General features: G+C 35.3%; 1 protein-coding gene across 4 annotated transcripts; it reads right to left on the bottom strand.

Moving 5' to 3' along the window:
• Positions 1 to 463: 463 nt before the first annotated feature.
• LOC123564472 (E3 ubiquitin-protein ligase PDZRN3-like) lies at positions 464 to 10,461 on the bottom strand. 4 transcript variants are annotated; one of them, XM_053537099.1, is made up of 5 exons: positions 10,183 to 10,461; positions 6,107 to 6,943; positions 5,581 to 5,697; positions 1,233 to 3,988; positions 464 to 873 (listed from the first exon to the last, which is right to left on the bottom strand). In XM_053537099.1, exons 2-4 carry the CDS (start codon positions 6,914 to 6,916, stop codon positions 3,959 to 3,961), a joined length of 957 nt encoding a protein of 318 aa, XP_053393074.1. In that variant the 5' UTR covers positions 6,917 to 6,943; positions 10,183 to 10,461; the 3' UTR covers positions 464 to 873; positions 1,233 to 3,958. The 4 variants fall into 4 exon arrangements, with proteins under 4 accessions (XP_053393074.1, XP_053393075.1, XP_053393077.1 ...); XM_053537100.1 differs by lacking the exon at positions 10,183 to 10,461 and adding an exon at positions 9,412 to 9,666; XM_053537102.1 differs by lacking the exon at positions 10,183 to 10,461 and adding an exon at positions 9,201 to 9,340.
• Between the last annotated feature and the right edge of the window lie 5,668 nt (positions 10,462 to 16,129).

Genomic DNA, 16,129 nt, shown 5'->3' with positions numbered 1-16,129 from the left:
TAGAGGGGAGAATAGTTCCCATATAAATACGCTAAAATAATACGAGTACAGCAGGTGCTAATAAAATTTTAAGGAAGGGGGATCTCTCGGGTCTAGTGTAGGATCTTTAGGCATGAAACTGTTTCTTAAAAAGAAACTAAAAAGAAAACATACTACTGTGTACCTGTTTTGTTCATAATCGCGAATTAGCAAAGCGCGATGAATAATTGGATGGTAGGATGGCGATGATAGGACGGTAGGATGATATGAGACATATTGCCGTCCTGCAGTCGGACAATTTTGTTTGTTATTGTTCTTTCTGTTTTTGTTTTGTTTTGTAATGAAAATATGTCTGCTGAAAGAAAAATAATTTCATAAACCACAGAGTTGCCTGCTCTGTAACTGCTATCCGTAGGTCTTTTATAAAAGATGTTCAAACAAGAGCCTTCCAGAGCTTTACACCAAATAGGCATGACTAACACACTTGTATATTTCAATAATTTATTTCATTAAATACATATTGTAAAAAGTGAGTATATAAATAGTTAAAATGACGCGTGCAATATGATTTTACCCTATTACATGAAACGGATTTTATAAAACTGTTTCTGAATGTACAAATGGTGAATCGGATGCATTCAATTGCCTAATATTTCGGGCTTTATCTGGACAGTGTCACTAAATACCACTGGGGAGCTTTCCCGAAAATTGAAAAGACATTCATGAAATTTAATTTCGATGAACATGAGTTTTTTAAGCGCTGGGAAGAAAAGTTTGTGAACTCTCCACACTGCTTTCTTTAAATCTAAATGAACTGATTTCAATGTTTTAAAGTCTATGAAATCCTGTCGTACATCCGGGTTGATAATCAAGGCGTCCACAAGCAAAACATGTCTGAAAAAAAGATAATCAAATGAAATAGTAATGCGTTAAATAAAAGGAAACATACACAATTCAAATAATTTTTCATATTATTTCATAATGAAAGTCCATTTTGTAGTGGTTGTTTTCGAGTTCTGTGACGAACTCCTGTTACCAGAAATCAAATAATCTTTGCAACCTGTTAAAATTGCATTTAAACTATAACTCACTTGCCATGAAAATAAACGAGAAAATAGCTTATAAGTTATTTGCTTTGTTCTTGAATTTCAAACAAGAACTATCAACTTAATTTAAGTTATGACACGACTTTGTACTGAACGTGTCGATAAATTATGTAAAAATTTGTATAGATAAAATTGCTATGTACTTACACCCTGGTTAAGCAGAATCCACAGACGGAGGCAAATGAAAAAGAAAATAAGAAACAACATAAGAAAGATCGCTTAAAGCGTTAACTAAGATGAAAGGTCAATACAGGGTAAAAATAATGCACCTCGATTGTCCTCCACAACTAAATCTGTTAACAATTCTTTGAAATCGATCCTAGTAATATATTAATAAGTATACGTATAGATATATAACACTAATAACATAATAATAACATCAACAAGGGTAAAGCAACGTATTTCCAAAATAGGAATGACGCCATGAATTTCAGTTTCAGTATCAGATATGTTCAGATATTCTACAGTCGTATGAAGCGATAACGCATGTTTTTTCGTGTTATAACATCTGCAGAATCCCTAGGGATTCTGAACATGTTATAACACGAAAAGAACATGCGCTAACGCTATTCTAGCATAAAATGCGTAAAAACCAAGTAAACGAATATATTATCCCACAACGTCATTAAATTTCCATGAAATGCGCGGTAAGTCTACGTTGTTTTTCACGCTGACGTCATTTCCTTTTGAATTATCCGTTTTGGGGCCGTAATACGTTTACGCCTTGCCACGGAACGCGCATATAATTATAAAAAGGTGTTATAACAGCACGTGAGCGCGAGAATCTCTCTGTTAACACACATTTTCTCTCCTGTTAAAACACCCCCGAAAAGTGTCATTAACAGCAGTTTTATGCTAGAATGGCTGTTTACTACATAGTTATTGCATAGTTAACGCATTTTGATAGAATAGAAAATTGAACATATGCTTACCCCCTGTTTGTAAGATCAACGTCAGATATGAAAAAGAAAATAGTGCAGTGTAAAGTTTTCTAATAATATCAAAATGAACTAATATAAAGTTGTCAGATATTATCTTATTACCGAGAGAATTCTATAATAAAATTCAAACATATCAAAGTAAGACATCACGTAAAGAGTGACACAGAGTGACAATATAACACTCATTAAACTAGATAATATGTATATATTTCTCGAAATTTGTTAATATGTCTTTCTCATTAATTCTTAAATCCAGGTATCTTAATTTTATTATCATACTAGTAGTTATTCAGGCCTTTTAGGGTTGGATTAATATCATTTTTGATGAAATCATTTCCAAACCCACACTGATCCGGTATGGTTTTATTTTGCGTGTTAAACATGTCATTATGAAAAATGAAATCCCAATTTTAACTAAACCGAGGCGTCATTAATAGCAAAAACGGAAACTTCTGTTTAATCATTTTGTAGTAGTTCTTCTGAGTTATTCCCAGATGAACGACAGATTGAAATAACGCAATCAAAGGGGTCCGGCACGTGGGTGGATTGGGTTTAATGACTTATTTTTGGGTCCTAGATCCGTAATTATCAACAAAAAACATACAGATATGACTATTTCCTAAACAATAAACTGAATCAACTCATGTACCGGACCCTTTTGAACGCAATGGCACAAATCAGCTACCATAGTTGAAAGTATGATGACATTAATTACAGTGTTTATTATAAGTTATACGTCTCTAACAGTCAACGATTAAGACTTGAATTAGTTCAGATCTTGTTGGCCTAAATTGATATTTTGTATTAATACAGTCTTCTTATACTTAATCCAGATCTAAGCTGATAACCTAGAGAAACTTGGGTCAACAATGTACATGTACAGTTTTCATTATTCTTACTAACTCTGCAGACATTTGTCAGGAAATAAAGTTAGCAGAACTATACTTACGAAAACTTCAACCTGAAAATAACAGAAAATAACATGACAAATGACGTATGAGTGTAATATGGCAGGTTTTTCTCATTGTATGTGTCTTTCTCCTCAAATTGCAATATATAATTATGCATTGAGGGAATCAGTGGCGCAGTGGTTAGCAGGCTGGACTACAACGCCAGCGGTTCGGGTTCGATTCCCGGCACGGCTGATATCCCGACTAGTGTTCAGTGCTGGGTGATTTACTTAAATTGGTACTGTTTCCAGCAGAATCGGCCTAGACTGGATGCTGAGGAGGTAAACATGACACCTGTCGTGGGCTCGGCTGGGAATAAGTTGTTCCATCCATTCCAGGTGGGGACTTTCGTCGACTACCCACGTTAAACAAGAAATTTTTACTTTTTTAACTTTTTATGTAGTCAAGCAAAATATTTCCAACGAAAGGTTTTTACGTTCTAAAACTCTGTCGGTAACATGAGTTATTAGACTGACTTATTTATCTTATTTTCTGATAGCTGCATTCAACTGTCACTGAACATACATCAGAACGTTTATTTTCATAATAAATGACAGCAAATAATATCGAGAACATTATCCAACTTTTTTTAATAAGAAAACCAGACAAACGTTGATATAGAAAATTTATATAAGATACAACTACGCTTACCATCTGCAGGTTTATGAAAAATACAAAAGAATGTAATTATTATTTATATTTCATCTTCTAATTATAAAGTTTTATAATAGCGTTTTTATAAGTTCATTATACTAAAATGATCAAACAATAAGAAAATTTGTTACCTACAAATACAGTTCATCAACACTTCAAAAGAATTTTAATGTATTAAAAATGGTTCCCTTACATAATACATACTTGCATTATAAAGTGATACTTATGATTATCTTATCAATAAAGTTTAAAGTTCGCTATTTTTTATCAAATGTGTATTTATCATTCTCAAAGATAAAATGCGGATTTGATTTAAAAAAATTAATGTTTAGAAATGATATAAAACTCCTCTTACCGGCTGTTAAAGGGGAACGAGTGATATGAAATAGAAAGAAAGAAACAGAGAATTATCAGTTTTGTTATTTCAGCTTTTCGAGAGTATGGTTTTCCGTATAAACCGATGAATGCCGAAACTGCATACGTAGAATAAATCACTATTAAAACAGCAATGATCAAGATGTATAATGATATTTTCAACTTCAGTAACAGCTACCACTGAGGGTGATAGTTTAAACAATAAGAACAGATACTTTCCTACTATAAAAATATACAATTGATAGTCTAGAAAAGACAAACATGATAGCTGTGAACCTTCAAATGTTGTGAAAGAAGTCTTCAATTTGAAGTACTATCACTGGTTAAATAAAAATGTTAAAAATATATCTTTTTTACCTATTGACCTGTTTTTAATGGGTCATTCTGGACACAACAAGGATGTTCATATCAAAAGAAAGTCCAGAAATTAGAAATGAGAATGTGTTTTCATACACACGTTTATGTAATTTGACCAATTACTCGGTCTTCAATGGACCGGGTAGTATTTTTCAAGAAACTATGACAAGTCAAACCTTCAAGATTTCTACAATTTATGTCCATAAACAACAGCATCCCTAAACATTTTAAGGTTTGAGACAGTGATCATGTTTTAAACAAACTGGTCTAGAGCATATTTAATTTGATCTGACCCAAATGTTCAAGATATTGACCTTTAAAAGCCATTGTCGCTGTGCATTATTTGAAACGTCATCAGTTTTGTCTAATAATTAATCAGAACGTTATCAACTGAGCCGTGCCATGAGAAAACCAACATAGTGGGTTTGCGACCAGCATGGATCTAGACCAGACTGCGCGGATGCGCAGGCTGGTCAGGATCCATGCTGTTCGCTAACGGTTTCTCTAATTGCAATAGGCTTTGAAAGCGAACAGCATGGATCCATGCTGGTCGCAAACCCACTATGTTTGTTTTCTCATGGCACGGCTCAACAGTGTTTTCATTGTGCCGCTGTCTCATTCTTTTGCCTCTGCCACAACGAAAGAACAATATTTTGCTGTTCCGTTATTTCGTTGGCTATGTCGCCCCCGCTAGAACGCCAGAGACAGAAATGTAGCGCGACAGAACGAAAGGAATTCACTTATGCCAACATCGAAACGGCACACTAAACTCTTTCTTTTTGACGTGGAAAAGAAAACAAAAGGAGGCAACGAAACAACAAGTTACCAACAAAATATTATCCCTTCACCCCTGTCAAAACGACATTTCCTTATTTTTCGTTCTGTCGTGCCCCGTCACAATAACAGAACGACACGACAATAATTGCAAACTATCGTTGTGTCGTTATTTCTAGTCGACAGAATCGTTGGTCGGACATCTGTAGCGGGAACGACACAACGAAGAAAACCAGCAAAATAGCGCTTTGTCGTTGAACGAGACAACAAACTCGGCAGAAAACAGCCTCAATACAAAACAGACTTACACAAACTGAATATTATGTAAGTTTGTCTTCCACTCAACAAATTTATTGATATACCTGCTGCTGAGTTTTGTTGATTCACAGAAACGGAATATGTTTTCAGAGAAATAAGGCAAACGAAAATGCTTTTAAAACTTACCCCGATGTGCCATCTACATGCTGTTGACGTATTAGTATCAGAACGGAACTTTTTGTTACACTGCGAGCATATCTGGGAGGAGAATCCAGCTCGGGAGGAATGGGGAGTTTTGGTGTTCTAAAAAAAAACAACAACACGTTTTAGCGCATCATTTGATACACGTTTTGCTTGATAATGTTCAATTCTATATCACGAAAAGTGATCTAGAATTTCCTAGACTTTTATCAATTCGAACTATGGTGTTTTAATACAATTTCTTGTAAACTTTAAGAAAGAATATTTACCACATTCAAATGGAAAAATGACGAGTTTGTACTTGAAACATCTGACAAGTCTTTAATGTACATAAGATCGGTTAACCGTCGCAACGTTGCTGTTACGTTGTAATTTCTCGAATCATTAAATATTTTAGTTTTGAAATTATATTATTTTCATTTATGAATAAAAAATGTCCTGTATAAATATAATCTTTAATATTTTTATAATAAAGTAAATAATCGTTTTTTTTTTTTCTAAATGAACTCACATTTTGAATTTGCATTTGTTCTGTCGCTTCTTTAGATTCCTCATTATTTTGTTCCATCGTTACATCATTGTGGTGCTGCACCGCTTCCTCGGTCAAAAATATACCATCTCTTGGTGAATAATCAAACTCTGGGTCTGTTTCATCATTGACAGGAAGTCTTAACTTCCTCTTCAATTTTAAGGATTTGGAATGGTTCAAAAGTGACTTCCTTTGCTGTTGGTCTAGTCTAACGTTGTCACGGAAGAGTCTTTCCCTGTGTTTGTTTATTTCTTTTGAGGCTAATTTTCTTTCTCTAATAATTTGCTGTTTTAGCTTCTTTTCTAGACATCGAACATGACTTTGGTGAGTAAATAGTTCCCTGTAAAGTGTTACATATCCACAAGCCTCGCATTCTACAGTCCTATAGTCACATTCTTCTAAATGTTTCTTGAAATCACATCTCTTTACTGTTCTTGTGCACCCTTTGGTTTTAAACTCACATTTTACCGGAGCATTTGGACAAACATCCATATGATCTGGTAAATCAGCCAGCACAAAATTGGCTCCACACTTATGGCTGCATCTTAGATTTAGATTTAGCAGCTTCAGCTTAAATTCTATGGTCGTGTCTTGTGTGTTGCTGGTAAGGCTAGCGCTGCATGAAGGACATAACGACTTTGATACAAGCGATCTTAACTTCCGGTTGACACAAGTCTGGCAAAATATATGACTACATCCGGCGGTGACTGGATTCAAAAGTACCTGGTCACACAATCCGCAAAGAAATTCTTCGCCAACTTCCCCTTCAAATAGTTCTTTATCTAAGCCCATTTTCTGTTTCGGCTATTAATTTTGCCTCTGTAAACACAAAATTCCACAAATTATACGACAATTAATATACCTGACTAAGATATTGCTGATTAATTTTTATATTACATATAATATTATTTCCATTTTAAAGTTTTCAATTCAGTCACCTGTGTTTGAACCAGTACAAAATTCGTATTTAAAAAAGCTTACCTTAAACGAATATATTCGAACAGGTTTATGTCCTGGTATGACTTTTATATAAAAAAATCATTATCTATCCTAAAACACGTAACTACCTACTTGCAATGTTTAACACAAAATATCATTTTTATCTTAATCTTTTCTTAACTTAAATACGTTTATATCTTATGAAAATTTAATCCCCCATAACGACCAGGATTACGGGTTGTAAGTAACCCGTTCAGTGAAATCTTTCAACGTTAACACTTCAAGTATTTTCTTATTTTAACTTGTTCTACTGCTTTGTTATCCTTAGTGGTGCAAAAGCGGATGACTGGAAATTCTGTATTAATTATCCTTAAGCCTGCTAATTTTCTAAAATGGATTAGTCCATCATTCAATTTGGACAGTACCACTTGTTTATCAAAGGGGTGTCCACTGAAAGTTTACAGACTGAACAGCGAACAGTGCAGACCATGATCAGCCGTGTTAACTGATCTTGGTCAGCACTGGTCGCAAAGACGGAATCACTTGCCTCCAGCAGGCTTAAGCGTTTGTTTAAAATTAAGTACTTAACTATACATCTGCACTGTCTTCTTGTAGAACAAATATGAGAAAGGGAAATTTCCGAACTTTCTACAGATCAGATTTACATTTTACTGTTCTTTCAAAGGGGTTTTCATTATTGCTTTTCAAGCTTAATCAAATATGTTTGCAGTTATCTAGGTCCGACATTCTTTACTGACTTCATGCGTTCCAAGTGTGGGAGTGTTGACATTCATGGTCACGTTACATAAATTGTAAACTTTTTAATACATGAAAAATAATTTTAAATTTAAAGCGAAATAAAGGTTTTTCACATATAATGTTCAATTGTGTTAACTGCCGGTTACCATATGAAATACAAACAGGTGCTAACCTTCAACCAATACAAACACTTTAAGAGGTCCCTTTGTCAATTATCGCAAATATTGACAGTCGAAAATCTCTGATTTACAAATATTTAAACGATACAAATCCCCCTATCATATTTCAGTCCTAAAATTGTCAGGTTTAAAAGCTAACAACGAGCACCTTGGTTTTGGTGACTTGCTGGCTCTAAATGTCTGTAGGGAAACGATAACTTCCTTTTCAAGAAACTTGATAACAGCGATAGTAACTATTAGAAAGATAAGTACGCGGTGTTTATTGACATAGATATACAAACAAATTTCGACCTATTAAATTTTATATCAAGACCTTTAAATGTATGTAATCAGTTTTATTTTGTTGTCATTATATTAGCTTTTACTAGCTTAAGTGTTAAATAATAACAAAAATACAGACAAATATTTTCCACGTTTAAGAACTCATACATACTTGAAGATTAAAATAAGAAATAAATAGTGGCAATGGTGCATCTTTAAGAATTATTACGAGCTTTGATAGTGATAATAGACATATTTAAGTCATGTGCACAAGATAGTATCAACATAATATTGTCGTGCGCAGGATGTATCATATCAAAAGCACGTGAGAGCATAGACTTGGCGTAGAATGTCGAGCGCAAGAACTTAGAAAAAAAAATTTTTATGTCGCCTTCATCTTCTTTATGTCGACTTTTTGTGCGCGACGTTATCATGCGCTTGACATTTTAGATCCCGTTGTATTCTTAAGTTTATTACGGTAATTTACCTTCAAAGTATTTGTATTACAAACATTTATATATAGCTTTATATAGCAGTCTCAAAAAATGGAAAATAAAAAGTATATAGATCATGACAGCACGACATATATCCCGCCCTCCAGACGTCTGCACTTGTGAAATAAGAAGCATTTCAATTAAGCTCGATTAGTGATTTACAAAACTGTAATATCCAGTGGTTATTCACATTAAAAGAAATCGAAGTCTCTATACACCAAAGCCTGTTGTACTGGTTGTAATTTAACCTGTATTTTGTAATTGAATAGATAGTAAAGATTTTTATCTATAACCAATTAAATTATTTCAATGTAATCATTTAACAAAATATTTTCAATCAATAGCAAGTTAAGTACGCGGCGATCGGACATGTTCAGCAGATTCTGTAATATAAAATAACAGTTAGTTAAACAGATCGCAATAAAAATTAATTAATTGTATTACCAGAAACACATTCCCGTGATAAAGAAAATATTTTCTCTCTCTCTCTAAAATGTTTACTGTTTGAAATGTTATTAAAAAAACAAAACATAATCTTAATACATTAAATCTAGTAAAATCCATTTAATACTCCGTCTTACAAATAGATTTTATTGTATAAAAACTAACTCAGTAGATAAAAAAAGATATTTGATATAATGTGCAGTAAGAATACCTTGCACGTGAATATATCCACAACAAAACTCGAACACACAAACTAAATTTATGTACACCCTCTATTGACAAAAAGGTACTTCTTGCTAATTATAGTTAATTAACCCACAGTTCACAATGGAAAATAATTTTTAAAACATTCTTTTCCTGTCATTGATCTTAATCTTATAAATGTCCTCATTGGTAAATATTGACTTCAGTCTCATAAATCCACAAAAACATAATTGAGCCGCGCCATGAGAAAACCAACATAGTGGCATTGCGACCAGAATGGATCCAGACCGGCCTGCGTATCCGCGCAGTCTGGTCAGGATCCATGCTGTTCGCTAACGGTTTCTCTAACTGAAATAGGCTTTTAAGCGAACAGCATGGATCCTGACCAGACTGTGCGGATCTGGATCCATGTTGGTCGCAAATGAACTATGTTGGTTTTCTCATGGCGCGGCTCAATTATTGACTTCAGTCTCATAAATCCACAAAAACACAATTATAGCACTTCGAAATGATTGGAAAACAAATAATAGGTGGTTATATAAATCAAGGTGGTTATATAAATCACATTTCCTTGATCCACTGTCAAATATAGCTCTAATATATTGTTGAAATCAGTGATCTATCAAACAAAAAGAAGAAAATAAACGATACTTTAAACAGTTATCGTGCATAATAATATACAAACCTGTATTGAGTAATTATGCTGAAACTTAATTAACTATGTTATATTTTTAAATAACAATGATTATTTTCAAATTTACGAATTTACAACACTTACCTCAACCTTACAACTTCGTACGTATATCTACGTTTGTAAAAACTGTTCCCTTTCTAATACGGATAAGTAATTTGTATCACTCCACAAGCCAAGTTGAATCCTGCATTCATAACGTCGCATGCCAACAAAATATGCCATCTATTTAACAATTATTAATGCCGTTTTCAATTTAGAGAAGATCACCGTACTGATACGGAAATGATAGAAAATCACGACTTCAAAAGGGTAATTTAAAAACGAAAAAGCAAAAACGTTTTTCATAAAAATCGAAAATCAATTGGAATACCGACAAAAGGTCGTAGTCATTCGTAAATGTTTTAATAAATACATTTCAAACTGAATAGGAGGAAATGACGAAAAAATTTAAACGCAGTTCAATGCCATTAAGAACGATAAAAACTACATGGTCTGGGTCTAAAATAGTAAGATTTAATGATTTTCCTTGAAAACCAAAAAGATACAACCCATTTTCATTTATTCTGAATCAATCCTTAAATGTGATAAAATATCGCCGCAACGTGTATATCGTGTAAGATTTTTGTTGTTGTTTTCTGTTCTTTCGTAAGTCACACCGACACGATTTCAGTCATATGGCGATATTCCGGGTATGAATGGTGGAAAACTACTCCAGACACAGACGGACACCTAAATAGAACATCCAGCTTTCCGTAAGCAAGCTGTATGGGTTCCTAATCAAAAGAGAGTCCAGCCTCAATTAAATTTATTCTAGATGTTAGATGAAATATTGACTTTGAAGAGACAAAAGGGTGGAGTTATTACACAAACATGTTCATACATGGGTCAAAATTTAAGAATAGGCAGTTCACATTTTAACATAAAAAATGCTTTTTTTTAAATACTAAATACATAGGCCAAATTAAAAAAAGAAATATATGACAAAAACAAAACTTTCTTCATATACAAAATTACAGTAATATTACCTGAAGATGTACCAATAGAACGTTATCTTTAAAACAATGGATTTAATAAATGCGTCTTTCCAACTTTGATGGTTCACAGTGAAAGACCCCAGGTACCCCTCACGAGCGGGCACCTGGGTAGAACCACCGACCTTCCATAAGCCAGCTGGATGGCTTCCTCACATGCAGAATTCAACGCCCTGCCTGCCCATACATTATGCAATGATTAATTTGCAAAGTCAGTGGTTCTACCACTACACCAACTTGGGTCCTAAATAGCGCATTTCTTAAAATCTTAATATGTTAAAACTTTGACAATTTGATCATTACTCAAGGATTTGCAATATATATTGGAAATTTTGTTTCGGCGAGGTCTAAAACTAGAGTAGGCCATACGAAGGGTTGGAGCATTCGACTATGAATCTAGCGACCCGGGTTCGAATCTGCTGTTGGAACTTCGTTTAGTTTAGATTCCTTTTTCCTCTTTTAATCATTGTTGGAGCGTTAAATCGATCTAGACTCACCATTTCCAGATGTTTAGAGTTTACTTATGCATGAACTGCAAAAAGAAATTAAATATTATTAGCCCGGCTAAGACTCTCAAGTAATGCCTATAAGATGGTGTCTGTCGTTCTTATGTGTCCAAAATAATTTTATCTGGTAGGTAATGAATGAAACAGAGCAACATACTATTACTGAAATGATTTCACAGGACGAATGGACGATCATCACAATGTCAAGCATAGACGAAAAGTCAGAGAAATTGTTGGCCATTTCCTTTTTATTTTAGCGACGTGTTCGTCACTAGACGTCACGGGAAATAAGAACGTCCCAGACCATCGGCCCATCTAAATCAGACGAAAAACGAAGAAGAGACAGCGTGTTTAAACATCCGCCATTTCACTTAAATAGTGTTTCACTACGTTTTAGTATTTCCGAGAAAGGATTAGATTCTTTTTCCTGAAATTAAAATTACTGTAAAATCATTAAATGTTGTGGACTTGCAATTTTGCGGGTTGGGCCAAAACGGTTTTTTCTTTGCTATGTAAATTCGTGGATTTCACATTTTGAAAATAAAATTAACAGGAATCGTGTGCGTTCGTTTGGATTTCATTTCGCATTTAACGCAATCACGCAATTTCATTTCGCATTTTGACGCAATCGCGAATCCCTAGAAAATCAGTCCCCACGAATATAAATGATTTACAGTAGTGATGCATCTCGGAAATATCAACAATTCAAGCACGTATAATAGTTTTGCAAATTCTCCAGACAAACCTGACTGGTTCTAAGAGAATATATTCATACCTCTGGTATCATAATGGGTGTCTGGCCTCAATTAAATTTATTCTAGATGTCAGATGAAATACTGACTTTGAAGAGACAAAAGGGTGTAGTTATTACACAAACATGTTCATATATGGGTCAAAATTTAAGAATAGGCAGTTCACATTTTAACATAAAATAATGCTTTTCTAAATACATAGGCCAAATGAAACAAAGAAATATATGATAAAAAAACTTTATAAGTCCCCTGCAGGATTCAAACCACAACCTGTCTGTCCATCTCTTATGCAATGATTAATTTGCAAATCCAGCGGTCCTACCACTACACCAACTTGGGTCCAAAACGAGAGTTCGAAACTGAGCTGAACATACCAACGACTCCCCTAGCTATAGAGAAGACATTATAAACCCACTCGCGAACGATCTGTCTTCAGTGACTGTGAGACTTGCTGTTCCTCATCTTGACCGCGGGAAACAAGAGGATGAATGTATTCGGAGTAGCCTCACACTGGCTATGATCAATAAAGACTATCCTCCGGAAACATGGACTCATGTCTATACAGATGGATCAGCCACATGCACCATCAAAGATGGAGGAGCAGGAGTTTTCATTCTATACCCATCTGGCAAGAGAGAAACACTACTGCATGTAGTGTTTCCACAGGGAAACACTGCAGTAATTACAAGGCGGAGACTGAAGCACTCATGAAGGCCGTCTCAATGATTGAAGACTCGGCAGAAGAAAGCTCCTCAGTCGTCTTTCTCACAGATGCTTTGTCTGTCATGGAAGCCCTGAACAATAATAAAGCTCCACAGATAGCCAGAAGAATGCAGAGCCTGAGTATAATCTGCAAAGTAGCACTTCAATGAATTCCATAACATTATGGATTTGCAGGCAATGAAGAGACTGACCAACTGGCTAAGCTTGGAGCTCAGAACAACCAACAACACCTGTGAGCTACAAGAGAAAGTCACCATCATCAAGGCACTAACGAGACCAAGGATAGAGGAAGATGCTTTTCATCTTCTTGATCGGTCTGAACAAGTAATGCTGGTCAGGCTTCGCTCAGGGCACAAGCTCAATGCTCACATTTACATGAAATACAGACTGGCACCATCACCAACCTGTCAATGCGGTAAGGAAGTTCAGGCTACGGAGCATATACTCCAGAAATTTAAAAGGCATGACAAGGAACGAGCTGTGACCCGGCCGATAGTTACCTTAATCCACTAGAAACTGTATGTAGGCATTGAGGATCTGCGGCAAACCAAAAGTTACATCGAGGCTACTGACAGTGTAGCGCTAGAGCTGAAGTGTAAGCGATTCAAAATCAGCGACCTTAACCACTCGGCCAGAGGCCCCGACGTCGTGTCAGAGCTCATTTGAGAGCGCTGGTACAAACAAAAACAGTGATGGATGTGATCTAAAATCTCATGAAACATTTTATTATAGGTTCTCTATGCAGCAGCCCGGCCAAATCAAGTCGTCGTTCGATCATTGGATTGTGACTGAGCTTTTCTCCCGGTAAATACCGGTTAGAAAGACGAGACATTTTAGCCCTTATAGAATCTAGTCTCATAGAGTTACATATTGCAAGTCCTGGCAAGATCAGTTGAAACTATAGTGTACCAAGATCACAAACAGGTAAATAGTTTTCCCTATATATTCTATATAAAACTGACATTTTTTTTAAAGAGCTACCAAACAGTGCTAGACACATTTCAGAGAACAAAGCCTTACCTCGTTTTAAAGTTATGATAAAATTGATATAAAATGAAGAGAAAAGTTGGGGTCATGTATCTTCTAAGAGAGATTTCTCTTGTCACATTTGCTTACTGTAAAATCACATCAAAATCACACTGCTGTGACCTGGAAGTACTACTCATACTAAAATTGAGCTTCACTTCACCAATTACAACCTGCTCTCCCATTTTTCCTACCAAAATGTCAAAAATACATCCACAATGAAATTTAAACAGAAACTAGCTTTAATTTAGACTTCTGTTGCCATGCCAAGTGAAAAATTAGTGTTCAAAAACCTGTCCGCCATTACTCTGGTTCCTTTACTATAGTTAGGCCTACCAAATACGAGTTATCCAGAGGATTTTGGGGTTAGGTAGACGGTCAAGACAGATACTGTATCTTCAATGCACCGCTGGAAAATAAGACAGGAATCACTGAGTAACTACACAGACATCTCTGACTTATATTATTCACAACAACGAATGTAAAAACTACTTACACCCAGGACAAAAGAAACGGTAAAAGTTACCGCTGCCCCGGTGCCTTAGGAATATTTGAAAACTTGGGAGATCTGGGCCTGGATCTAGAACGTATGACTCTTGATATGTTACGGAGAAATTAATGGATCCAGAGTTGTAGACTATTCAACGCAAGCCATGCTCTTATTGGAGTGGTCATGGGTCTTGCGCGTGCCTTTACATTGAGAGTTACGGGCCAGAGTATTTTGCGGAACGCATCATCTTGTTACGGGGAACATTTGTGTTCAGCTTATGACATAGTTACTGGCCAGACAAGAAACATTTTGTAAATACTCGATCATAATGTGAGCTAGACAATACGGGGCTGGGTCTTGAGCTCAATGCATTTTTGTTATTTTGGGTTTTACGGCGCACCAACACAGTATAGGTTATATGGAGCCAAACACGACTACAAATTTTGGTTTCACATCTCATTTACATCGAAATAAAAACACGAGGTATGGAATAAAAATTTGCATACCTGCTGGAATCACCGAGTTACAGCAAAAACAAGTGTTAAGACCCTATTAGTCGCCTCTTACGATCATGCAAGGGTAAGGCAGTGGTTCCAATTCTTTTCATACACAGATCGTCCCAGAACCACATGGAGCCGAGCTCAATGCAATGTCTTGTGTGTAGCGTTTGTGCCAAATAAATGCATTTTATGGATAGCAGAGCGAGCATTGTAAACCTTTGACCTCCGAATGTAACCTTGTCCTTGGAGCTATACATTGAGGCACGAGTCTTGAACACAACAGTGTGTTGCTATTAGGAACATTTGAGCAGAGTAATATTTAAAATCCCTTGATGGACGGCAACTATACTTCGGACATGAAACATACACTTTTTATCTCAAAGTGTTACCTTAACCTCAAAGCTGCAGGCCCGAGGTTTGTTAAGACACATAATCTTGTAATGGAGAAAACTTGTACCGTGTGTTATTGACAACCCTAAATGGATAACAACTAATGGCCTGGGTCTTATGCATCATTATTAAGAACATTATACTTGTGCCAAATAATAATAAAATCCATTGATGGATGACAGCGTCATATGTAACAGAGACAGTCCACTTTCCATGGTTGTCTCTTTGAGCAACAAGATTCATTTGAACTTTCCAGTGTGCCCTCGACCATGAGATTTTTAGACTTAGTCCAGCACTATGTAGACTAGCCACTAGACTGATAATAATATATTTCTACATTTTTCATTTTTTTATTAATTTAATTTCATAGAGACAAAAGCCAGTTTATTTTAGAGATTTTCACGGAGGAATGATGTTGAGATATTGGACAAAGAATATAGACTGGCTCAGTTCAGTACATTTAATCATAAAAATGCAAAAAAAGATATATCATAGTCTAGGAGCTAGTCTAAGCACTATGCCATGTTTGTGGTGAGTATTTCTCACCAATAATTTTATGTAGTGTGACAATTGCTTTGGAACGGAATTAATAACTGGTATACAACTTTTTGTA

Source organism: Mercenaria mercenaria, chromosome 2 (genome assembly GCF_021730395.1).
Source record: "Mercenaria mercenaria strain notata chromosome 2, MADL_Memer_1, whole genome shotgun sequence".
Taxonomy (NCBI): domain Eukaryota; kingdom Metazoa; phylum Mollusca; class Bivalvia; order Venerida; family Veneridae; genus Mercenaria; species Mercenaria mercenaria.
This window is presented reverse-complemented; position numbering and strand designations above follow the sequence as displayed.